The 27079-nt window shown below is 35.1% G+C and overlaps 1 protein-coding gene and 1 pseudogene across 2 annotated transcripts in view; both read left to right on the top strand.

Annotated features, from left to right (window-relative positions):
* Positions 1-27079, top strand: part of LOC149786937 (uncharacterized) — a 162640-nt gene that overhangs the window by 89499 nt on the left and 46062 nt on the right. For both annotated transcript variants that reach the window (XM_089977468.1, XM_089977467.1), the window contains one exon: positions 8449-8580. In XM_089977468.1, the coding sequence (XP_089833594.1) occupies positions 8449-8580 (132 nt within the window). The remainder of the gene's footprint in view (positions 1-8448; positions 8581-27079) is intronic.
* Positions 11096-13104, top strand: LOC149786938 (uncharacterized; annotated as a pseudogene).

The following is a 27079-nucleotide window of genomic DNA, read 5'->3' as shown; positions in this document are numbered from 1 at the left end:
TTCAAATTTTGTTCAGTCGATTACGTCTTCAATAATGCTGGCATTTCAGCTTCACAGACATTGTTAAAGGCAGGAGCTTCAGACAGGGATACATTTGCTTTCAGAACAGCAGAGACTTGATAGTTGCAGTGTTAAAGAAGCTGTTAGAGAAATCACCTCTGGAATATCCCTTGGTGTAAAACATGTCCTGGTCTGATCCTGGACTTGTGCAGCCAGAATCAGATAAGGGAAAGGGACAAGCAAAACTCTGTAGGGTCCTCAGAATTATGTGTGATTGACTCAGGATGGAAAATTAGTGGATGAAGTTATCCACTCAATCATCCCTTGAAATGCACCAATGGAACAGATGACAGCCTTATGAAGTGTTTTATTCCATCCTTTACAAAAGAAAGGAGTATGTTGAACTTGGGAATGTTCTCTAGAAAATGTTGTTGTCACATGGCAGGCAACAGTGGAGAGAGGACTTTCTGTCAACAGACACACATCTGTTGAGAACCTCAGCAGACAATGCCTCAGAGCTCAAAGGCTAATCATTGGCACAATGAGAAAATGAGGTGGACCTTTGGAAATCATCATTAGCATTGAAATGATAACATACACCTCCTCTACAAGACATAACTAACATGCCTATGTGGATAAGAAGAAAGTAAAGGAGGAGCATGAGAAAATCAGAAAAGGAAGAAACAGGAGTTAGCCATGGATGAAGTGGAAGAAATTAAAGCCAAAAAGCTATGTCTTGAAGCTGTCATTGCCAGATTACATACTTCCTCATTTCATAAGGCAGGAGAAGCAGAGTTAAAAAAGGACTAATTGTGCTCGTCAAAGTCAAATGCTCGTATGAGAAAAGAGGAAAAGGTGACAGCAGTGGCTTCTCTTTCCACAATGATTGAAGAGAAAGAACAGCAACTGTAAGAATGCATTTAAAGCAGTGTTGATGTCTGTTAAGAGAACAATTTATTTTGTATTAAATCTGATGGATGAGTTACATATTTCTGAAATAACAATGAATGTTAACCTGTCTTCCGGATCATTATAAAGCAATTTTAGGAAATTACAGTTTGAATTTCATCATTAAACAGTATTGCATTATTCTGCATTCATTGTTTCCTCATATAACATAAATTTAATACAAAATGTTAGTGAAAATAGGTCTTGGAAATCTATGTCTGTGGTCTTTTAAAGTTTTGGAAAAGTCTTTGAATTTATCATTCAGAATTCTGTATGAACCCTGGCTCAATAATTTTTGATGTTGAAATGTCTTGTCTGTTCAATATGAATACATCCTCTCACACAGTGGAGATTTGTGAGTAAGTCAAGGTTCACGCTTTTATTCATTGTGCTTGTGCTGAAATAGTCATCTTTTTCCAGGATGCCATGTTAATGGTTCTTTAAAGACATATGTCATCTGACTGGTGGCTGTTTGCCAACTGGTGACCAGTCAGGGGCCTCATGATAGAGCGATAAGGATCATACTAAGATTCCCCCTCTCCCCACTCAATTATCATACCCTGTAGATGATTGAGGTATTGAGAGTCTGCCCTACTTGTCCAGTCATGGCTACTGGACCTTGGATTTAGAGTAGAGGCAATACCTCGGCTCATGTCTTGCCATTGCCTAATCATCAGGTTGCTGGAGGCATATCATCAGCCACACAAGACAGGAACTTGTAGAACACATGAAGCCTCTACTCATCATGATGAAACAAGTATGGAAAATGGCACAGTGTGCTCCTATGTCACTCTTGAAGGATATAGTGATGACCAGCCACATCCCTGCTTGGAGTTTTCTAATTGGAGACATGATTATTTTTCTATTTTAAAGAGGAATTCCCACATTTCTGCTGATGAGAAAATTGAGATTCTCAATGTAGTCCATTTTTTAGGTCATATCCGATCCGTTTTATAATAATGGTACATCCAGTCCTATTCTGCAATGATCCTTGTTAAATATACATTCCATATCTTAACACATGATCATTGTAAATACTAATCTGATTGGTCAAAAGTTTAGACTCATTGAATGACTCCTTTTGAGATGGAAACTGATGGAAATAGAAAGAAGGAAGCATGCTTGCAAAACATGGTATCTTGCATTTTGAGAGAGAAGAGGACTCCAAAATGTTTGCATAAAGGTTTTGAAAAATGTGTTGAAATGGGAATGGCTGAAAAGGAAATTTGATGCAAGAACTGACAGTTTGTGATCTTTGCGAGAAAGATTTGAATTACGCTACTTGTGGTTTTTAAATATTTGAGCACCAGCTTGTTACAGTGTCGCAGCCTCAATATGGTAGTATTAAGGGTACTAATACTAGTAACAGAGCAGCAGTCAAGAGAAGCTGCATATTGAAAATCGGAAGCACAAGTTGCAGTCATTGCATAGAGGTGTATGAAAGGGAAAAAAAAACCAAAAACGTATGTTGAGAAAACAAGAAAAGAGTGAACACTGCACCAAAAATATCCGTGGTGACAACAAGGAATGCAAAATAAATTTCCATCAAGGCTAAAAAAGTGCAAGGGCTGGCATAATAATATCAACATATTTTGTCCATTGGGGAAGGGACAATTGAATATATGTAATTATTTGTAATATAATTGATTATTTGTGGGTGCTTATATTATATGTTTTTTTGAAAATAGGAAAAGTGTAATATAATATTTGCTGCAAAAATTGACCAATGATTGTGGCTGAATTACTATGTGAGACATGCACATGGAATAATTTTAACACCAATATTATTGAAAAACAGTTTGATGTGACAATGAATATTGTGATATATTTCAAGTAAAGTTGAAAATTTTGGTAAGTTGGTGAAATTTTCAAATGATTATTTTGTTTAATACTAACGATAAGGTCTACTATAAGTCTTTTTTTTATGAATGCAAAATGCATTTTTGGCTGGGGGCCTTTGATCCACTGGACCTCAGGATCAGCAGCACCGCCCCTCAAAACCCTCTTGGAGGTGGACCCCCAAATCTCCCGTCAGATTTTTCTTATGGGGGACTAAAATCATGTCTGTATGTGATTATGCATTATCTATCTTTGTTGACTATTAGGAATTTGAGGTAGAAACAGCTCGATTGAAGTCTCCTATCAGACCTGCAAGCTCTCTCAGTTGGATGAAGAGGAGGTGACCTGGTCTTACCACATGCTACCCATACACAAAGCCATATGTAAATCATTTTGAAAAAGATGTCAGTGATGCAACCACAACTAGATCACCTGCCTTCTGCATTCCTCAACAATTGAGTTAATATCACACAGGTTACCCACAGGTCAAGAATATACTCTAAAGTAGAGAGGGTGGTCTGTTCATCTCTCTACTTCAAGACCTTTGTTTTCTGCCTCTAGTTACCAGGTACATTCTCTGAGTGGCCCCTCTGCTCCCTTGGAAGACCAGTCACTCTTTTTAGGATTCATCCCTACCATTGCTTCCATGATTTGAAGGATTATCAACATAAATCATTTACAACTGCTCCTGGATCATTGCAGTCAGCCAGGAAATGTTTTAATGCAAATCATCCCCATAGAGCCACCCACTAAATTCTTATATTGGATGCAGCCCAAGCCTAATGTACAAACTTGTGAGACCTCATCAGTCAGTCCTCAGGCTTGAAATCGTGAAAGGGTCTCTAGAGAGGAAGTTTTCCAACCCACCTTTCTTTCCTATTCTATTTCAGTTCTGGTTCTGCCATTCAGAATTTCTTCCACACCTAGTCTTGACCCGAAGTGATGCTGTAGTAGAGTCTGTCTGCAAGGGAACCCAGATTCTCTAGTATTTTAATGACTGGCTGATCCACAATATTTTGGTTCTGTCAGTTCCTCCCTCATTATTTTGGTGGGTCTTTTACCAAATCTTAAAGTTGGACCTCGTTCCTCCTCATTACTTTGTTTACATGGGGACGAGTTTCCTCACAAACCAGAACTAAGATCGGATTACTCTGCATGAGATAAATTGATTCCTAGCACTTGTAATGGCGCTATGCATAAAATATTATCTGTATGCCCTTAGGAAACTTGAATGCCACTGTGAATAACCATTATCTGCTTGCCCTTTGGAAACTTGAATGCCACTGTGAATATGGTTCCCCTAGGATGTCTTTATCTGAGCCCTCTACTGTTACATATCTTTCTTGCAAGGTGGAAACCACGCAAAGATCCTCTATCAGTTCTGATTCATCTAGGACCAGACTTCAATTACCATTTGAACTCATGGATGAATCCAGATTCCTGACTGGTTTCCCCATGCACACACCTGACACCCACTCCTATCTGTTTGCCAATGCATGATATTTCAGTTGGAGTGCTCAGTTAGAGCTGGAAGGCATTTTCTCCATGGTCATTGCACTCCGAAAGAATTATCCCTCCATCAGCAATCATGAACTTAAAGCCATATTTCTAGTGCTGCAAGGTTGCTTCACAGAGTTTGTGGTCAGTATGTCATGGTGTCCTCTGACAACACATCATAGCTTATATCTGATGTCAAGGAGGCACATATGCCCCATTCTGTTTGTTTAGAGGTTTGGAACTGCCTTCATTGGGACATCTCGGAGAACATTACCCTCCGAGTTTGCCACATTCCAGGGAGGAATGTTTTTGGTGGATAGTCTGTCCAGGTCTAGCAAAACAGCTCTCATGGAATGGACACTTCACCGCTCTATAATGGATTCCCTTTTATTACTGCGAGGAAAGCTTCAGTAGACTTGTTTGGGACCAGACTCAGCAACAGAGTTCCCTTTTACAACTCCAGTCCCAGACCAGAGAGCATGGGCAGAGGATACATTCAGCTTCCAGTAGGATTATCTGTTCATGTCCTCCTTCCCACCAGTTTGAATGGTACCTCAAGTTCTACAAAATGTCGGAACTTACTTTGCTTCTATTATTGTCATGGCTCCATCGTGGCTGCAATGTTCGTTGTTCAGCTATCTTCTAGACCTTATGATAGATGAACCCAAGTCTCTACCTCACACTGGGGCTCCTTCCTACATAACAATCCACACATCCTCCACATTCATGCTTGGTTTGTATCAAGCAATCTATCAGCCAGAAAAAAAAATTCAGTCCAGTTTGTATGTTGCCTCATTCAAGCCAGGAGAACTTTTGCATTCAAGACTTATGGTGTCAGGTCGAGAGTCATCTGTGATTGGTGCAGAAGGAAACATGTTCATCCTAGCTGTCTCAATGTAACTTATGTTACTAATTTCCTAACAAAAGATGTACAGTATCAACTATCAGTAGCTATAGATCTGCCATTTTCAACACATTTAAATTCACTCATTGCTCAGCAGTAGGTTTAGATACGCACCTTGCTGATCTCATTAAATAGTTTGAGCTGCAGAGAACAGTCACCTGCTGTCTTCTGCCCAGGTGGAATCTTTCTTGTGTTTCACAGTGTATCCCCCAGGGGTGTAAAATTGAGGGTACAAAAAACCCTTTGGTGTCAAAACTGGGGGTCAAATAAAAATGTGGGGGTCAAAAATGTACTGACACATTTTCATACGACTCGTCCTTTTTCAGCTTGAAATAGGATATTGCAACTGGCACTACTCTCTCTCTCTCTCTTTTACTGCCTTTAATCAAATGTGTACTATCATAGGTTTCATCGTACTTCGTCCTAGAACACATTTATCCAAATATCAAGGAGGATACTGATTCATCTTCTTTCTAATAAGTTACAGTTGAACTTTAAGATCTTTGTTTTATTGCAGTAATAGTTAAAAACCAACCAAATCTGCAATGACCCACTGACTTTGTAATCCAAATAACGCATTTGTCTTTGCAAGTTTACTGATTTCTATGTTGTGAAATAATATCTTAGGTTATAATGTGTTCTCCAGATATCTTATGGCAAACGAGGGCCTATTTTTAAAAACTCTAAAATCCTGTCACGAAAGGATTATTCACTTTTGCAGTCTTTGCAATCACGCGATCAGAAGTACACCAGTAATCATAATGAATATTCCAGTCAAGGGAATAATTTTCTCAATTTTTCATTAAAGTTAGATCCACAGTTAATCTTTTGTGTTCTGCTTCTTTCACTTTCTTCACTAATGCTTTTTAGTGCATGATGTTTTAATCTGGCGATCACTTTCTAGTGCAACGAGCCTTGATGTTAAATATCTAGAACAGCTTATTGAGCTAGATGAAAATCGCGAGAAGCTCGCAAGATTAGGGGAAGCTACTCTGTCATAATATTGCCTATGCTAGTCTGGTTCATTGTTTTTTATGTTCCCTGCGTTGCACTTTGCTATACGAATAGACGAGAGCAAGGCAGGGAGCAAACAAAGCGGGGAACCAGTCAATGCCTATACGCGAAGTATGTACAATGCCATACATCGTCCAATGCATTGAATAATAAATAAATCCTGATCATATTATGAATATCCTTTACGTCGAAAAAACACACGGTAACAAAATGTGTGCGTCAGTTTTCGCCAGCATGCGTCCGTGACGCACAAATGTGTGTAAAGGGAAACACTGGTTTCATGGTCCTTAATCAAATCCCACTTTAAATCCCTGAGTGAGTCTTCCTTTCAAGGCCTCATAGTCAGTGTTTTTACTCACTTTGGCTTATGCAAGAAGGCACAGTGAAATTCATGCATTATCTGTTTACACCACCTGACTTCCATTTAATTGGAATTAGTCCATTTCTCTCCATGTTAACCCTAATTTTTAACTGAAACTGAAAGACCATGAGAATTGAGCTGCTGTTGTCTTGTGGGCCTTACTAAGTCACTCATCCTTGGAGGAGCCACATGAAGGCAGCATTTTGGCAATCACTCATTAGGACAACAAAAGGGCAGGGTGAAACAAATTTTAATTACACAATACTTACCCATCACTATCACCATATGTCTTCCACTCACCCAGTTCTGATGTCCTGGCATACTATAATCTATCAAAAAAGATATATTTTATGCACAGGCATGGGGAAGACATGAGTAGACTCTGTCATATTGACCATTCTCCACTCTGGGGAGGATTATTCACATGGAATGGAGGACATTTTTAGACATGAAAAAGTAATAAGCTACATGTATAAGTAGGGAAGAGTAAGTATTGCCATTTCCTTGTGCAGAGAAAATCTCAGCTAGAAGTGGGGATAAATACCAACAAATATATCTCAATGTACTTCCTGAAGATGTAAAAAACTATCATAGCCACAGGTAGTTGCTTTTGTTAGTGAAGAATGAGAACTATTGACAACATCCACACCATTCTATTAAAAAAACTTAAAATGTACTCAAGATAACACACTGATGTGGTTTGCCATCTGCCCCTTCACCTACTCTACTAATTTTATTTATACTGTTGGCACATTTAGCTACTGATTAAATATCTCAGAATAAAAAGAGACTTTCCAATTCTTTTATCTTTGTACACAATGCTGCCAGAATTTTATCTAATGGGGATAGCTCTCATCTTGTCTCTAAATAAGACGGGAATAGAAAATACGAAGGGATGAGGAAACAGCATTAGTTCAATTTTTACCTGAAACTTCAGTATTTTAAACATATCTTTGTAAAACATTCCTTGATGCAAGGTTCAACAACGATATAATGCTTGTTCTGTCACACAACGGTGGTTCTTCCCTGGGTTTTTCAGGGTTCTTCCTCCACCATTAATACTGGCCGCCATGTATAGCCTATCGTGTGCTGAAAAATGGCGTTAAACCCTACAACAACAACAACAACAACTGTCACACAATGTTTAATAACCATTCATATAAAGATGAATAACCCAGATTGTAAATCGTTGCCTACCTGAAAGGCATTTGTTGTGACCAGTAGTATGGTACATCTGTTGGCATGGCTTGTGTTACTAAAAGAACGTTAAGGATGAACTGTTGTATGAAAATTATATACTGATTTGAGTGCATGTCAGATCTGCACCCATTAACTAATTTGGAGTTCTCATGCATCAGTGGTCTTGAAATCATGCAATATTTGCACAATCGCTCACCGTGGCAGCATTTTTATTTAAGTACTTTACAGATCAATTATTGATCACTTTTGTGCAAAGTCTGTCTGTTGCTTTGCCAGTTCTTCCTGTTTGTCATGCAGGAAATGGCTACATTAGATTCTGATTGTTGGTTAGATGGTGGATTGGAAGTGTTGGGGGCAATGAGGCCAAATTATGAAACCTGTCACTTTTGTAGTAGGCTATTGAAGGTGAGTGTGTGTTCTCCATAATCTGCTTCAGTTTTTTTTATAACCAAAATGAGTGTTTGTGCCTGCAAAAGCAGTCTCATTTGAGTTCTCACTGTAAAAAATAACAAGGTAAATGACAATTATTCGTGACTGATGAAGACTTAAATGACTTGCATATGGTAAGTATTTTGGTTTTTATTATTATCCTTATCTTGTATTTGTACAACAAATGTATCAGTCATTGATATATCAGTGAATTGTTTAACCCCATCTTTTTAATGTCTCTTGTTCTACCTTTCAGATTCATGCTGAAGGTGGGCAGTACATAGAGGAATTTCATTACATAAAAAAAATTGAACTAGGAAGGGGTACATCAGGTGTGGTTCATACAGTTGTTGACCTTGTGACATATGAAGAATGTGCTATGAAATCTGTAAGTTGTACTTCTTTTTTAAATAGTATTTACTCTTTTCAAAACAATTTCATTATTATTTTTTATAAGGAAAGGTGTAACATACATAAAAAAGCATTTGTAAAGTATATACCAGATATACTGTCATCTCACTGATAACAATGAATCCCAAAGGACTATACTGAATAAGGACCATATTCTGTCCCCGTTTTTATGGAGAAAAAAAATTCTTGTAAATATCACAACTCTGTGCCTTGCTGTATTATTCGATGTATAAATCACCGTATTCTGCATTAAATATGCAATAACTTTCTTTTTCATACCAAAACACGACCTTTGAACATGGTCTGGCATGAGAAATTTAAGAGAGAATGCTACATTTGAGCAACTTGAAATAAGATATAAGCGCAGGCTTGATCAAACAAGGTATTTACACTGATTAATTTTTATTAAAATTTTTAGGTTTTCATATTAACTCGTGTTCACGTTTGCGCTAATCACTAAAAATTAAAAAATTCTTGAATTTTACTGTCTATATATCAATGTCGTTTTCCCTGTTGCACCGTACATGCCGAAGTATCGCTATGCGTGAGCAATTAGACCCACATTTCTAGAGTGCACTATATTATTTCCTTCATTATTATGTTAGAAAAATTCGGGGAATAATAACGATTCATATATTTTAAAAATAATGTTTCCATTCTTTCTCTCATACTTCATTCTATCTAAATTGCATTGGGAACAAGATTTTTCGAAGAGGCGCTGAAGGGGCATTTGGAACTCTATATAAAAAAGAATAGGTGGATTTAACATTAAATGAAATTGTATTTTTACGTTGCCAGTTTTTGGCAAAAGGATGCTTTAAATAATAGGGTAAGTACATATATATTATTTATATTATTTTATTCATTAATGACATGGATTTTTCTTCAGTTCCATCATGATACCATTTGCTATGTTTAATTCACTATTACAGCGCAATTCCGTACATGTCAGCTAAATGAATCTGTCTGTTTTCTGATGGAAATAACGTTTACAACCTGTGTACTTGTTATTAAATTTTGTTAACTGTGTCTTTCTTCATACAATAACAATTCTTTAAAATTCTATTATTAAAGGTGCAAACAACAAGTAATAGTCAGCAGTTATATAAAGCAGCTTGGAAGAAATGCCATCTGCATGATATACATATAATACTTCGAAAGTTTTAATAGCTCAAATGGTTGAGCATTTATTCTGGAAACCTATCGCACCTCGTTCGAATCCCCTACACTCCGATTTTTTTGTTTTTTAAGAATTAATATTCATAATATCAACAGCTGTGAATTTATTTTGAAATAAAATGATTAACAGCTCAGCAAAACCAACAAAAAATAAATGCACAATTGAAAAATCACTATAAATTTTATTTCAAGCAAGTTAACATTTTTATCAACAAGTTATTCATCTAAATCGAACATTACAAGGGTGGCCAATCATGTCTGCCTCAGAAAATAATGGTAGTAGAACCCATGTTGTGAAGCGGTTATTCTTCCATAATTAGATTGTATAACTTTCATACAAGAATATTTATATTAAATTTTTTCTTACTGAATTTTTATCACATTTTCAGATACACTCATCCATAACAAGAATAATCGTTTAAAGAATGACAAAAATTTTTAACTTGCTTACTACACAATAATGTTTTTAACAATTGCTAAAAGAAAAATAACAATTGCTAAAATTTTAAACTGTCCAAACAATGGGAACAATGTCCACAGTCCTGATGGAAGCCAAGTAATTATGATTTTGTAACTGAAAATAATATTTGCATTACTTCTACGCCAAAAACCTATTAGTTCAGTCTACTTATCTAATTACTGCATATTTATTGTCTTTATTTCATTAAAAGAGCACCTTAGAATCTTCTAAACTTACTAATCAGGTAAAATAAAACAAAAAAATTATAATGCCATAAAATGTACAGGTGAAAATCTTTTATTCAAAGTGAAACTTGCTTGAATAAAAGTAATATCACTAATACTACTACTAGTAATAATAAATCATAACAGCAGTATTAAAATAATACCAAAATGTAGCCCACATACCTTATTTGTACGGGAAATAAACAATGAGGGGGTTACTTACCAACCATAAAACATATTGCATAAAATATATTCTGACCAAAGTGATTTAGAAATACAAAATTTTGACCTCTATTATGTCATAACTGATTACACAATAAAACTATTATATAAAACATGAATTATGACAATTGATACATAATAAGCGGAGTTGTTTATTTTTATATACTCTACATACAATCAGATTCAGGCTACATCACTTGAAGAACTGTGGGGGTGGAAGTTGCAGGCTTCGAGTACCAATATATAATAAATATGATTGCCTAAGTGAATAGTTGCAAAATAATGAAAAGTAACCATAAATGAGTGTTATATAAGACTTTTTGTCATATGTGACAGTTTATTAAATGGTCTAAAATCAAAATGTTCAATTAATTTCTACAAAAATCTGAAATGCCTAAAGCATATCAATGTTCCTGGTGCTACAAAAGGGTAAAACCATCAGCCAGAACAAAAGTAATTACAGGCATTCTAGAAAGCATACAGTGGAATTATTGCAAAGGCCTGTAACTCAAGATGATATTGTTTGTGCTAGTTGCCGTAGTAAATATTACAGAAATCTGACAGTCACATGTTCACCCAGTCCACATCATAATCCAGATTTTCAGCTACCAACTACTTCAAGTGCTGCCTTAAGAAGCCCACAAACAATTCAACTTCAAATTCCATCATCACCAAGATCACACAGACGTTGTGTTGTATGTAAAAAACCATATGGGCATCGAAATCATCTTGTTAAAGTCCCAATATGTGCCATTACCCAGTCTTTTGTAGAGTGTGGTATATTTATAAATTCATATAGCAGATGTTGCAAATTTCATTTGGAAAGCTCATACTTTAGTAATAAAGCCTTACAATCTATCAGTGCAACAAAAGAGTTTGAAGATTTTTTAAGAACAGACATTACCTCACTTCTACAAAATGTGTGTGAGTTGATTAAAACAAAATCATATTTTAACTTTGATGTTCCTTCTTCCCTGTCTGATGATGACTATTTCCATCTTACTGGCTTGAAAAGAGATCAATTCCTGGAAGCGTCTTCTTCCTTGAATACACTGCGTAATTCTCATGGTAGATCTCCACTGACATGCCTGGGTGTTTTTCTAACAAAGCTGCCGGTAGGCCTTCCAAACACCATTTTATCCAAATTTTTCCATCTAACAACATCACAAAGGCAAAGAATAATTAAGACAGTGCTGGAGTACCTTATGGTTTACTTTGTTGGGCAACACCTTGGTTTTAAACACATCACACCTGATGTATTCTCATTTTTCCACACTGCTCCAATGGCAAGGGAGATATTTAATCATGGAAGCGTAAAGGCAGTCCTTGTCCTTGATTGTACATATATATACACATGTATATACAAAAGAGCTCTGACTATAACTTCCAACGACGTTCTTACAGTTTACATAAAAATCGACCATTAGTTAAGCCAATAATGGTTGTGGGAAGTGATGGTTATATTTTAACTGTTCTAGGCCCATATTTAGCTGATCATTATAACAATGATGCAAGCATAACTAAACACATTGTAAGAACAAATGTTGAAGATCTTACAAATTGGTTACAGGAGGGTGATGTTTTTGTTGTAGACAAGGGGTTCCGCGACTGTCGATTTCCTACAGGAACATGGATTTAAAGTTCAAATGCCAGTTTTTCTACATAATGGATAGAACAGCATTCAACAGAAGATGCCAACACTTCAAGACTGGTCACAAAAGTAAGATGGGTAGTAGAGAGCGTTAACGCACAAGTAAAACAGTGGAAGTTTTTTGATGAAGTAGTGCCAAATACACTTGTTCCTCATATAGCTGACTTCCTTAGAATTATCTGTGCATTAATGATTAAATGTCGACCACCCCTGGCCAACATGGATCCATCAACTGATGAGACCACAAGAAGGATGGTTGAAAATGCAAAGGAACCGAACATTGTTCAAATCCTGGTTCAAGAGAACAACATGCTGAATAAGTGCAAAATCTACTTTAAGATGGATGCATCCACTGATGAACTGACTGATTTCCCCAGGCTATCAGTTGATTACCTGCGTTACATCACTATGGGTATTTATCAAGTCAAACAGGCTCCAAGCTATACAAATGAACATCTCACAGATGATGGGCTTTATGATGTTATGGTATGCATTGATTTTCCAGGCCTGTTACATGCAAAAATCCAGTCTTGCCACTCCAAAGAGAAAACACATTCACTGTGGATCCAATACAAGCCTAACGATTACACGGATTCCATCAAAGGATAGTACTGTACCTGCAAGGTTGGTGCTCAGGTTGTAGGGTTTTGTGCACACTTGTCAAGTGTCATGTTGTTTCTGGGCTGCAAAAGATGGGAAAATGATGAGTTGACAAAGAGAAAATCACTAACTTGTCATCTTAAGGATGCATCAGCTGAGGTGTGATTGCTACAATGTGACAACTACCTTCATCAATAATCATCTGATTCCGTTTGTTTTTATATATATGAGTTTAACGGTTTTTTTTACTGAGTTTATTACGGTATAAACTGTCAGTTGCCGTCTCACATGGCAAATAACACCCAAATGTTAAAGTCTTATAATTGAAATTTCAATTATTCGTTATGTTATTTTGTTTACATCATTAAAAAACAAAAATCTTAATTGAACGTAGTAATACATGTTTGGATTTTTCTGTTATGTAGCTATTTATAGGGGGCGCTCACCAATTATTACGTACTTTTGAGAGAGTGATGTATGTAAGGTGAAGTTGTTTGCATTTAAAACATGTACAATGGAGAGAATGTTGGCATGCCTCTATGCTACATTAATGTAGTGTGGATGATATTTCTTTGAATATTGTTCTTTGGGAAATTGTACATTATTTAAACACACTGCTAACTAAAATGACTGCTCCCTTGTGCTTAAAAATCAGCCTGAATTAGTCTATAGTACACTATCTATAGCAGCTATCTATAGCAGCTATTAAAATAGGGAAAATGAATTTTGCTAGACTAGACAATACCAGCTTTTGAAATTGGAATAAATGAATTACCAAATATATAAAATGTAAAAAAAAAAAAGTTATCAGCTCTTTTTTATACAATTTACCTCTGAAGTTCAGGAAGTGAAAATGATCAAGTGGAGCTTGCACTTTTTTGAAAGGTGCACATCTGGAGTAGGGCCAAGCTGAATACTTTATAACCCATAGTACACCCATCAATCATACACCAAAATAAAGGGAATTAAAGGTTCTTTGAATTATATCTAAGATATACAAGGTTATTTTTAAATAGCCAGTATAACCAGTGAGGAAAACCGGGGAAATTCTTTTTCTTTTAAATCCTATGCAAAATACGAAACTGTAGAGCGCCATCATAGCAGTTGGGATTGGCCTGCTTGATCGTAATAAGGTCATCATAATACCAGTCCTTCAACCAATGGAAGCCCATGTAAGGAATTTGAACAATGCAACCATGATTTTTATATTTTGCCTTAATGGACACGTGTATTCAAAGTGAGAGCTCAATATTTAAAGTCACGATGTCATGGCTGTAAGAATGTATGCGTTTGTAGACTGACTGAATGTTATTTGGCAGGTTCATCACTGTTCTGACACGTGAGTGATCACTCTTCAAAACCTATTTTCATGTTTATAAACAGGCTGGACTAATACATGTAGGTGTATGAGGTTAGGTTATAGAAAGTGTGTGATCAGTTTTGTTAGTTCAGACATATGCATACACACACAGATCTAAAATAACTGAGTACTTATTTTATCCTTCTAGTTATTCCATGATTTGTTTAGTGACAATGGTTCATAATGATGTTTCATGATGTTTGACATCAGTGTAGAAAATAGACTGACAGATGCAAACAGAGGCAGATGCTGATAATAATAATAATAATGCTTTATTTATAGAGGGGTACTCATTAGTCAAGGACTATTCTTACTCGAGGCCCTCTTAAGGAGAGTATAACAATGCGCATTATATGAAGATGGCAATAATTACTGTTTATTTTAACAAGTTTAGTATTAAAATACTAAATTCCATTACCTATTAGAAACACACACATGTTCATGATATCTTTTCTTAAATACTCTAATATTTTCAGCAGATTTTACATGTAGTGGAAGCTTATTCCACAGAACTGTACCAGAGTATTGAAAACTCTTTTTAAATTGTTCTGTTCTTTTTTTTTTGGTATTAGAAGGTTTCCATGTGATATTGATCTCAACTGGTATTGTGTTGAAAAAGGCCTGAATAAGTCCTGAAGATACTCTGATGCAGTTTCATGCAGATATGTACATAAAAGAACTGCCTTGTGAAAATCTATCCTGTCATATAGTGTGAACCATTTGAGTTCTGTAAATAATGCTTTTGAGGGATGATCAACAGATGCATCTAAAATTACACGTGCTGCTCGTTTCTGAAATTTATAAATCCTGTCAAGCTCAGATTTGGCACAGTTTCCCCATACATTAGAACAATAACCCATTGTTGGAAGAATATATGACTTGTAGTATAGATTGCGAGTTTCCATAGGTAAATATTTCTTGATTTTTCTGAGAAGGGCAATTTTGGATGACAGTGTTTTACAAAGCTTATCAATATGGTCATTCCATAATAAATTATTATCTACAGACACACCTACAAGCCTTTCATGTTTGACATTTTCTAATGGATGATTATTTATTGCAAGAGATAGTTTTAGGTTCCCTGACTTGTGTAGCTTTTGTGATGTCCCCAAAATCATACATTTAGTTTTACCTTCATTAATTACCATCCTATTTTGTTGTGCCCAGTTTTGGACTCCAGTAATATAGAATGCTCTTGGTGGAAGAAGTTATGAGTTTTTAACTCGGGGGGGGGGTGTCAAAACAGGAAGACAATTTAATTTGTTGAATTTTGTGTTTATTGTTTACACACTTTTCTAAGTATAGTGTAATAATAATTACAATACAGCAATGTAATATCACTATAAAACTGAAAAATTGTACGACACATTCATGTATTTACTACTTTAATATTTGTACTTGTTTCTAACTATTTGTTATGCATTTTCTTAATTTGTCTTTAATTATTCATTGGAAATTGCCATATAATAAAAACCAGGAGTTGTATATGATGTTTTGTAAATTATTATTCTAGCCTGGATAGTTGAGATGGGGTACTTAACTTTAAAATCATATATTTCCTTAAGTTGTTTGCACTTATTCTTTTACATTGGAACTAAACTGGAAGGTGCATTTATTGAAATGACAGGTGGATCGTGTAATGAAACCTGTCATAGAGTTCATTGTATTATGTGACAGTGCTTGTAGGGATTTTGAGCAGATTCAGTACTAACACTTACTTGATTTGTACTGCTTGGGTTTGTAGGGGTCATTTGAACATTGTCTTGAGTAGTACTGCTTGAGTTTGTTGGGGTCATTTGAACATTTACAGTTGCATGAGATAGCATTGCTGAAGAGTCTTGAGCAGACAATGCTACATTTGAACATACATTGGAAAGAATGTAACTCATTTGTTGTTTATATTGAGTGCTGGACCTCGTGTATGGTTTCAATGATAGTTCATTGGAGTGGTCAGACAAAGACTATGGTGCCTAGCAGGAAGGTTGGCATCTGTCATTGCATTCAAAGATGTGGCACGAAGAGAGTGAGCAGTATATCTTGCAGATATATGGGCATTTTTACATATGTCAGGCATAAAGTTGCTAAATTGTCTCTGTCCAACACATCTTGTGGTGTACCATATTTGACAGAACTTAGGATTTGCAAAAGCATTTTTATCAATGAGACAAAACAGTGATTAAGCATTTGGATTTATGCGTGTGAGGTAGTATTTTACTGACCTGACTGGGCAGCTTTGATCACCAGATGCATACATTCTCTTGTCAGAAATTGCCTCCTTAGCATTTAAGTCTCCCTGATGACTTCTTTAGCATAGTTTGATGGGTCAGAATGACATATTCAGCCCATTTCATCAAACCTGATTTCAAGACTGGTAGGTGTTAATTGGCTGTAGAATTGTAACATAGTTGATGGAGAAGTATAACCAAATCCTGTATCTGAGTGTGATAGGACTATCTTGCATCAGGTACTGATTGATTGCATACATGTCTGATGGAGGAATAATTGGTTTGTGTTGAGTTGATCTTGATAAGCCATTCTTTGTGTTAAACTTTAATTTTCCATTTAACATGTCAGTTGCTTTTCTAAACTCAGGGTCTGTAACAATATTGATTGGACGATCACATTCAACCAGAATGTAGCAATTAATAGCAGCCCAGACATGTTATAGATGTTTTTATGGTATTCCTCAGCTTGGGCTTCAGGGAGCATCCTCTTTCTTGTTGCGGTGACTTTGGGGTCTGCTTCGGCATAAAATATGGCTAACATTTGGGCCAAATGTGCAGGCTCAGCTGACTTCAGATCAACCTCTGTATTCTTCTCTTTGCACCATTCTGAGATTCATGTTTTTCAGTTTGGTAGTATCTAATTTTTAACATTTGAAATATTTAGATCTTTGGGGAAAAATCATTCATGCATATCTCCTTTTCATAATTTGTATTTACTCATATATAACAGATTTGTTAAATTTTTAGGCTCTCACAAGTATTACTTCAAAGATAAAGTACATTTTATTCACTGCAGAACAAGTTCTCAATTTAAAAAGAAATGGCATGAATAATTTAAAATTATTTTTTCTTTCTTTTTGCATAAAAATAAACAACATATTGCCTTTTCATACTCTTCAGTTATTTTGCCTTTTATGTCTGTGTTTTACTGACTAGTTTGTTTTTCAATACTTTTTATCTTTGATGACTCTTTAGTCATGGTAGGTTTGGTCTATAGAAAATGGCAAAGGTGTAGCTGACTGCATCAAAGTTTCTTCTTATGTGTTGCCTGTATAATAAGCATTGGAAATAGTGTTACTGTTTAATTTTTGGCCACCTCCCCTGGTGTCTCTATGAGGGGTCAAAGGTTAAATGGCAAGTACAGAAACAGATACTAATCTCACCCTTATGATAGCAGATGTATATCACTCTTATTATGTAATGTTGTGGTTGGATTGATGTAGATGTTAGAAGCATCAGGATTTGCGATTAATTGTGTTTAACTACTGTTACTAAGTACAAATTATTTATGCAGGGCATTTCATTTGAAATCTACTATTGTGCTTCATTGGCATATTAATACAGTGTGTTCTCGCCATTATAGATTTCACAGCTAAAACATAATAAGATGCATTTTTGGGGTGGGGTGGGGGTGGCCCATTTACCCATTTCCATTCATGTTTTACAAAAGTATGCAGAAATTACAAAAGTGTTGGTGAAAGGGATATTAAATATTGCTTGACATTCGCATTAATATGTGGACAAATATATAGTTCATCAACAGATCATATATTGAATACAGGCTACATCAAGGGGCATGGAAGTCAGGGTATTTATATTTATTTCTGCTATAGATTAAAACGTGTATGTGTGTGTGTGTGCGTTTGTATTTGGTGTAAACCGAGGACATTAGTGAGATTACACACCAACGTACCGAGAACACACCTCCTACCGAGGACGTCCTCGGTTGGTAAAATGGTCAAATCTTGCTTCTCCCAACTATTTTAGCCTAGAATAACGTAAAATCATGATTTGTAGGAAGGTCCCCGTTTACACGCATGGTACTTGTTCGCGATTTTGGAGTGTATCTATCCTCCTAAGTTGGTGATACACACGCCCGAAACCATGTTCTCGATTGCCCGGTGGAAAACTTGTAGAGAGATCTCCACTATCAAATTACACGTTGCAAAAACGTATTATCTCCCTTTAGATCCAAGCATCCGATACAAACTACTAAGCTAAACTATAAAAAGATGCATATAACAGTCCCTGGTATTTGTATTAATATTTCATGCATGTTATACAATAGTGTTGGGAAACTCAGGATACATTCATACCACACACGTTCAATCTATGACATGTACAAAATAAGTACATCAGAATGCTATTAGAAATACGCATGAATTCATTGTAGAGTTGGAATGAAACTGCTAATTTATCCGACCCATCTGTAAAGTTAAAATGTCCTGTGTGCGGCGAGATTTTACACAAGTTAAGATATTGAAAAGACATCCTTGATATGCAAAATTTATTTTGTGATTATTAAATGAGCTATATCCTCCCCTATTTCATAATTTGCCTATTTAATATTCAAACAAGATATAACATGTGTGATTCAAGTAAAAAAAAATCCTGTCACGATGAAATCGAATTATCACTAACCGAATTTGGAAGTTACATGCACAGAACTTTAGTAAATATATAGAAAGATAAATGTATTATACAGAGGTCAAACATTTATCATCAAGATGATCAGTCCCAAAATGAAACATTTAATTACAGGAATATGTTTTTCATTATCACGCTCTTAAGACCTGCGACTAAACGTGCACGCAACCATACACTGTTGAATGCATTAAATGTTCTTTTAAATGTATTTACTTGCTTCCGTTGGTGATTGGATGACTTTGCTGAACATATCATGAATTATTGTATGGCTATTTCTGTTGTAAACAAAGTCTTATTAAAACAACACACAACATATAAATACAAGACGTCAATCTATATTGCTTTCCCAGATTTAAAGAGGTTTTTAACAATAGCCAAAACGCTCAGGATGTTCTACAGGACGAACTTGTATTTATAACTTAACAGGACATTTACTTAGAGCTGCATCAGACTGTAATATTCTTACTCATTTGGTATTTTATTCAGTATGTTTAATACAGAAGGCGATGCGGGAAAAAAAAACTGTTTAAAACTTCCAATCAGCGACACAAAACACCTTTACGTGATACACTGAATTAGCAAATGTATAAACTAAATGATTCTGAAGGTGAACCAAGAGTGTTGTACCATTAACGTATATTCTTGTTCATTCATGGCTCCAAAACAAACAAAAAAAACCAGAATAAACTGTTTGTAAAAAGGTATTAGACAAGTATTCCCATCCACTAAATGTATGCATACATCTGCTCTCATAGAACATTGTTCTTCGCCTCTGCAATTACTGAAATTTAAAGCATTTTAAGAGGTTTCGATTCAGTTAACATAGATAAGTTTTTGTTGTTGTTGTTGTTGTTGTCGATGTTTTAGTCTATCATTATTCTTTGTGTTGAGGTTGAGATAAAACATACAGATTACAACAGAAATAATGTATGGATCATCGATTTATTCAACCAAAGTTACTTGAAAAATAAAAGGTCTTTGTGAAATACACAATATGGCTAACACAAACATAAGTTCTTATTTTCAACTTTATATCTGCACATGCCCGAGAGAGAGAGAGAGAGAGAGAGAGAGAGAGAGAGAAAGAAAGAAAGAGAGAAGATTTGTACGCGTATTATGCAACAAAGATATTACTATATTTTGTCAAAAAGCGAATAGTCATTGCCAATAAGGCGAGTTTCCTGCCATAAATGATCTAATCCAGCCAAATAGTACTGCTATTATCCAGGGGTATTTGCTTGAATGAGCAGTATCAATCCCTGGCATGGTTATTTTAGAAGTTAAGTTTACCCCAAATTTCCAAAGACTTCTCTACAACTTCGGTTATAAATTAGAAAGCCCGACGTGTCCATTCTATACATAAATTTTTCGCTAATCAGTGCAAGAACACAGATATCAAAATTTGCCAAATATATATCAACCGCACATCTGCATGGTTTCTCTTCATCAACTTTCCGTACCGTCAGCAGTTCACTCCGTAGAAACTATACAACTATCCTCTAACACAGGGAACTATTTTTCCTGCGCCACCTTAGGCCAGTCAATTCATGGTTTCAAGGCACATTTTGCCAGTACAACTGCGTCACATTTGCCACCATGGCGACATAAACGGTATCTGCCGAGTCCCTTCTTGTTTATTCTCTTGTGTAATTTACCGATCTTCTGCCGTAAATACTGCCACTGCAGTCACACAACCAATGTACACCATTAGGTTTTAATAGGGACTATATTACTCCAGGGACACCCATGCGGTTCTGACCTGAATTCACTAAAAGTCAACCATGGCATCATGGAAACTCACTAATGCTTCACTCCTTGACATTTGCTCCTACTCAATGGCTAGTAATTTAGGCCAAGGAATGTGTCCATTGCATCGAGTTCCAATAATCAAACAAGTAATCACACAAATCTAAGAATTCCTTAAAACGGATGCTACAACCAAATGCGCATACTCCAAATTTATTACGAGATGATCTCCAAAGCGATGGATTAGTCCGAAGTTTGTTATGTCGTACCAAAGTCTAATTGCAGGACAATCAGTAAATCAATAAATTCATCAGTCCGTCAATAACAACAAGATATATATTCAAAAAATATTGGAATTGGCCTAAAGACCAGTTGTAGTCGAAACCCTTATAGAGGTTACAGTTACGTAATAATAATATGTGATTTAGATTTGAGTTTAACGTAGCTTTAACAATCTTTCAGTCATATCGCTACGTTGTCTGCAGTGTGGCAGTTTATAGTGATGTATATCATTGGGGCATTACGCCACATGCATGTAGCCTGATGTCACACGTAGTCACATTATTTTTACACCAGGCCGACTAAGTCATAACACTAACCTCCTAATGCTGAGCGACTAGCGAGGCAGCTGTTAGTACCATTGTCATGTCTTTGTTATGGCTCTGCCTGGGTTCTAACCCGCAACCTCCCGCATCTGAGGCGGACGCTCAAACCACAAGGCCACCACAGCGGTCGTACTGATTGTTAAGACTGGATTAGATGTGCAAATATGTCCTTGTGGATCATAATGTACGAATGTCCACGGTCTTCGTGATTTTGTCAAATAGTGTGCATCCTTAGTTTGTATGGATTAAACAGAAAATTTGTGTATACGTGTGCGTCCTCACTTGCATTGCTAAATTTCATATTCCTTAGAATTGATAATACAGCTCCCTCCTTGATACGTCACCATTTCCTATTAATGTACTGCCTCAAACAGTATTTGATTTTGCTCTAACATCACCAGAACAAATGTCCTCGGTACGCGGTTCCATACACAAGTCCTCTATATCCACCAAATACAAGAATGTGTGCGTGTGTGTGTGTTATATTGCCATGAAAGTATAAAGATAAAAATACATAAAGAACACTTGTCATTTCCAGTGAGGGTAACAAACCAATATATTCGTTGAAAAAGCGAACCTATTGGTCCCTGTTAATGCCTAAATATATTCATAGCATTCAATAATATTAAACAATAATTCAAATAAATCAATAACCTGAAACGTCGTTCAATAATTTTAATCAGTATTTCATGTTGGAACATCTTTTAGTATTTTATGGTTAAGCACCTTTTTTGTCAATGTAATTTAGGTGTAGTATTCAGTGGACGTTATATATATATATATATATATATATATATATATATATATATATATATATATATATATATATATATGATTTTGGCTAAGATAAATCCATATGGAATAGTTTTAGAAATAAAATTTTATTTACAGAGCTTTATAACCCAAAAATAATAAAAATGCATATTGCAATATTTAAAACTGAGTGAATAGTTCTTGACAAAGCAGTATCTATGAGAAGTAAATGGAAACGATGACTAATTTTCATGTCTTTTTATAAAGTGTTTTTACAACCTGTAACCATGGCAATGGATAGATGTGTCTGGCCCATCTAACTTGGGCTCTCTGCAGCAACATAAAGTTAGATAGGATTTTCTATTAGTTTTGGTTAACTGCTACCATTTGGTAATGTGTTTAGTGAGTGCATTTCTTTTATCCGATGTTTCGTCATCTCTTGCTTGCATAGATTTTTTTTAACACATCCCTGAACCTCCAGTTATATAGAAAGCCTTATGGAGAGATATTCGCAATTTTTTTAGTAGGAATATGGAGAAACACGTCGGCCTACATGTATTATAGTACTTAACAATATTTAGCCAAAAAAATTGCCTTTGAAACCATTGTAAACTTATAAAAGTCAATGAGATAATGTGACTGTCTTTCCTTTAATGGTATATATGAACACATATTCATGTAACGTTATTTTATTCGTTAAAATGTTTTAATACGTTTTTGAATTTCTTCATTGCCCCCACCGAGGGCCCCAGTTTTGAGTCCTCAAAAAATTGAATATAGGCATACATGTGCATAGGAGGAGGGGAGAGAGAGAGAGGCTATAGTCGGTTATAGTCATATATAGTTATTTTAAATGATGAAAAGGTAGAAAAATACTTACTTTGACTCGTTTTTATCGAAGTTTAAGTGCAAACTTGTCCCTAAATAATCCTTTAAAGCTGCATTCATTCTATGAATCCCCGAATCTTGCACGATGTAAATCACCATCTTTGCAGACTCTAAGCGCTGGCAAATAGCATTTGCAAAACGAATAATAAAATGATCGTGTTTCCATTTGTTCGTTATAGGTATATGTTCTTTATAAACATGTACATCCGCTCATTTCACAGACGACAGCATGCAGTCAGAGTAATGCAGTATTCCCGCGCTGGTTTAAAAAATAGACGCAAAAGGTCTAGAGAGTACAAAACCTATAGTCTGTTTCTTTCTTGTACTCTCCAATACCATTACTTCTAAAACATATTTCACAGTTTTCAGAATTTCATTAAAAGTGCTGAACCAATAGTTTTTTCTTTTACTTATTAATGTCCATATTATATCGTTACAGATGAATATATAGTTTATAACTAGATTACAGTTTGACCATAGACAACCTCAAGGGGTGTGGGAGACAATTTATTGATTTTTTCTTCTAAAAATAGGAACACAGTTACATAAATACATAAAGAATACTTGTCATTTCCATCGAAGGTAAGAAACCCATGTATTCGGCGAAGAAGTGAATATACAGGCCCCTATTAACGCCTCCTTTACCATTATATTCAATAATATCAAACAATCATTTAAATAATTCAATAATATTAAACAATATTTTATTGAGGAGCAGTTTATGTATAGTACGATTAAGTACCTTTTTGTCAACGTATTTTAGAAAGTTTTCAGTTGACGTGTAAGTTCGATATTCTATTTTTGTCTACGATGGACCATTTTGGAATAGTTTTAGAAACTAAATTTTATATATATATATATATATATATATATATATATATATAGCTTTATAACCTCTAAGATAATAAAAATGCATATTGAAATTTGAAACTGAATGAATAGCTCATGGAAAAGCAGTATCGATGAGAAGTAAATGGAAAAGATGACTGCTTTTCTTGTATTTTCTGATAGTGTTTTGACACTCTGTAACCATGGCAACGGACACGTGAACACAAAACTGATGTCAGAAATACTGTTAACCACTTCATATGTACATTATACATATAAGGACATTTGGAGAGGGGGCAGAAAATGGTCCTTATTCAGTATAGTCCTTTAGTGCATTAATCAGCATACAAAACTACCTCTGGCCCGCTGGTCCAATACCAATCAATTTCACGGCTGACTGGGGGCAAAAAATATGAGTAGCTGGTCTATCTGGCCAATTTGATATTTAGGCATAAGGAGTAAATCTGATGTTCAAATTTTATATTTTTGTGGTAATACAATAAATATTAAAGACCAAGTGAAAATATATAATTCTCAATTGTTTCTTATTACCACAAGTGAATATGGGTTTTATGACAAGATAAATAATTTGTGCTTACTCAGAATAAACCAAGCTTCAAATAAAGACATCTGCATTTATACAATGTAGGATGATACATGCTACCGTTCATGATCTGTTCTCTTAAAATAAATATTACAAAATATTGAAAAGCAACCCGCTTTGTAAAATTCATCAGATAATTTATTTCCCTAGAATACAGAGTGACTTTAAAAAAGATCTTATGGTATTGCAATTTAAATCCATAATTACTAGAATTACAGACACAAGTTCTAATAATTAAAGTTCCTAATAAACTTAGTGGAAACCCAGATTAATTCCAGTACTGAAAATGTTGATGGGCAGCTTATAAAAGATGTTGATGTGCCAACAGGCTTTTGTTAAAACACAGTAATATAATTCCAGGTTTGACTTCACTATAAATCCAAGAGAATGTCTCTATCCAAGAATATTATATTTTCATGACAGTCTCTATATCCAGAGATAAATCACTTGTATTAACTAATTTGAAGAAATAAATTCCAGCTCAAATGAATTGCTGGACAACACAATACAATTGATTCTACAAGATCTTAAAGCACAAATGAATATGTTTAACAGTGACAAGATGATATAGTTCTCTACCAGACCTCAGGTCACAATTAGCATTTTATAAAAGAAACTAATACCTTATGGAAAATAACCTTCTAGAAACGGATTAATGTTTACAAATAAAATGTTAGTTATAATTAGAAAGTCTTTAACTTAAATTATAATATATAACCTGGACCATGTCAGATATGCCAGGAGAATCCAAATAACCTAGACCCAGACCCAAATAAACATATTTACTTCTATAAATAATGATTAAATATTAAACCCATACAACTAGAGAATATTTTAGCTATGATTTAGTTGTTTACAGCATTTTGTTTAAAAATCATTGATTCTGGTCATCTGAAAAATGAACTTGATTTTGGACAACGTCAAGTCCTACATACAATGTTACATTACAAAAGCATATAATGAAATAAAAATATCAAAATACTAACAAGCAAACTATGCAGATTAAGTATTTATTACACTATTTCCGATTCCCAATGTTAGTATGTGGAGGTATTTGGATGCCTTTAATCCATAAGAGACTCATAAACAATATAAGTTAAGGAAAATAGAACTATTCAAAAGGAACATGACACTATCGAATGAAAACAATAGTTGGGTTAGAGAATTCATTTGAAATATGGAAACAGGATACATGCTAATACCATGACTGTACTATTATCTTTGACCTGCCATGGTTCATACCTATAATGCGAGTTGTAATGGTTATAATATTACATGAAACTGTTAAACTTGTCATAGAAAATGTTCAACTATATCTGCTTAATTTATTCATATTAGAAAAAGGTGTATAAAATCTCAAAAGTCCTTTATAAGCATATCAAAATATATATATATCCGGAAGTACATCCCTGGTTTGTGCCCCTGAAATAAATGCCATGTGATGTATGATTGGAATGGCACAATTAGTTTTTCCTAACATTAGTAACATGGCTTTTACATTGTCTTTGTCATCACCAAAAATCTCGGCCACGGGTTTACTGCTAATAAAAAGGTAAAGGAAACCATCATGTGAACCGTAGACTTGGCTTGAACATCTAATAGGGCCACATACTTGTGGCAAATATGTCATTAGTTAAATTGGACATTTCCATTGTTTTATTTCATTTGAATTGTAGTTTATATTTCAATTTATTGATCTGAAATTTTGTAATCAGCACTTACTGTCATAATCAATGACAGTTATGTCTCTGGTTAGTGACATCGGAATCTCAAAACAAGTGCAAGAGGTAGTGAGAAACATGATGCACAAATCAAGGATGGGTGCAATGTTAGGGTGGTCAAAAATATGGTTGATAATGTAGCCCAAACTATGAAATTCATTTCATGCATGAATGATTTCAACACCATTTATATTAACATACAGTGCTACAATACTTGTTCAGTATATCCTTAAAAAGACTGGTCTGTGCACATGTAATCAACCAAGTTGCCCTGGAATTTTGGTGGAGCTGATTTGTGATACAGGGCACAGAAGTTATGGGAGCCGTCACATCACACAAGTAAAAATGACATGGTCTGCTTATTAGACAAATTATATAGCAATCATACGATAAATAAAAAATGTAAATTAGTTTAAAACTCACCAAACTGTGATTGTTCAGATGCATTCTACTGATGTTTATGAATTTGATCCAGTGCCAATTCCAGTAATCCACTGCCGGAACTCTTCTTTCCACAAACTTAATATCTGGTGCTCTGTCTATTTCTGGTCAGTGTCTAGTTCTGATACTCTCATCTCTGGTGGATGTGTCTAATACTGGTACTGTTATCAATGACAAATCAGTGGTTGAGGATCCTGGTTCTTATCAGAATGTTCCTCACTTAATAAGTTATAATACACAGCCTCAAGATGAGGTATTTATAGATCTGAATCAGCTAGACAGTGAGAATCATTTTCCTGGTCAGTAAGTAGTGGTGACGTTATGCTGAATTTAAATAAAGTTTATAAAGTTGATATATGATATACATATCTTGCTGTTTATTTTACTTTGTTACTTGCTTCATTAGATAAATAATCTTACAAAGGGCTTATATTCATGTCTACCTGAATTGTCCATTGAGTCATTTTATACATTTTGTCATCTTGTATGATAAAATGTAGGTCCAGTTCGTTACTGACAGCACCAGTAGGCTTTTCAGGTTA

The sequence above is a fragment of the Sinohyriopsis cumingii genome, chromosome 12 (genome assembly GCF_028554795.1).
Source record: "Sinohyriopsis cumingii isolate HCF-2022 chromosome 12, ASM2855479v2, whole genome shotgun sequence".
Classification (NCBI taxonomy): Eukaryota; Metazoa; Mollusca; class Bivalvia; order Unionida; family Unionidae; genus Sinohyriopsis; species Sinohyriopsis cumingii.
This window is presented reverse-complemented; position numbering and strand designations above follow the sequence as displayed.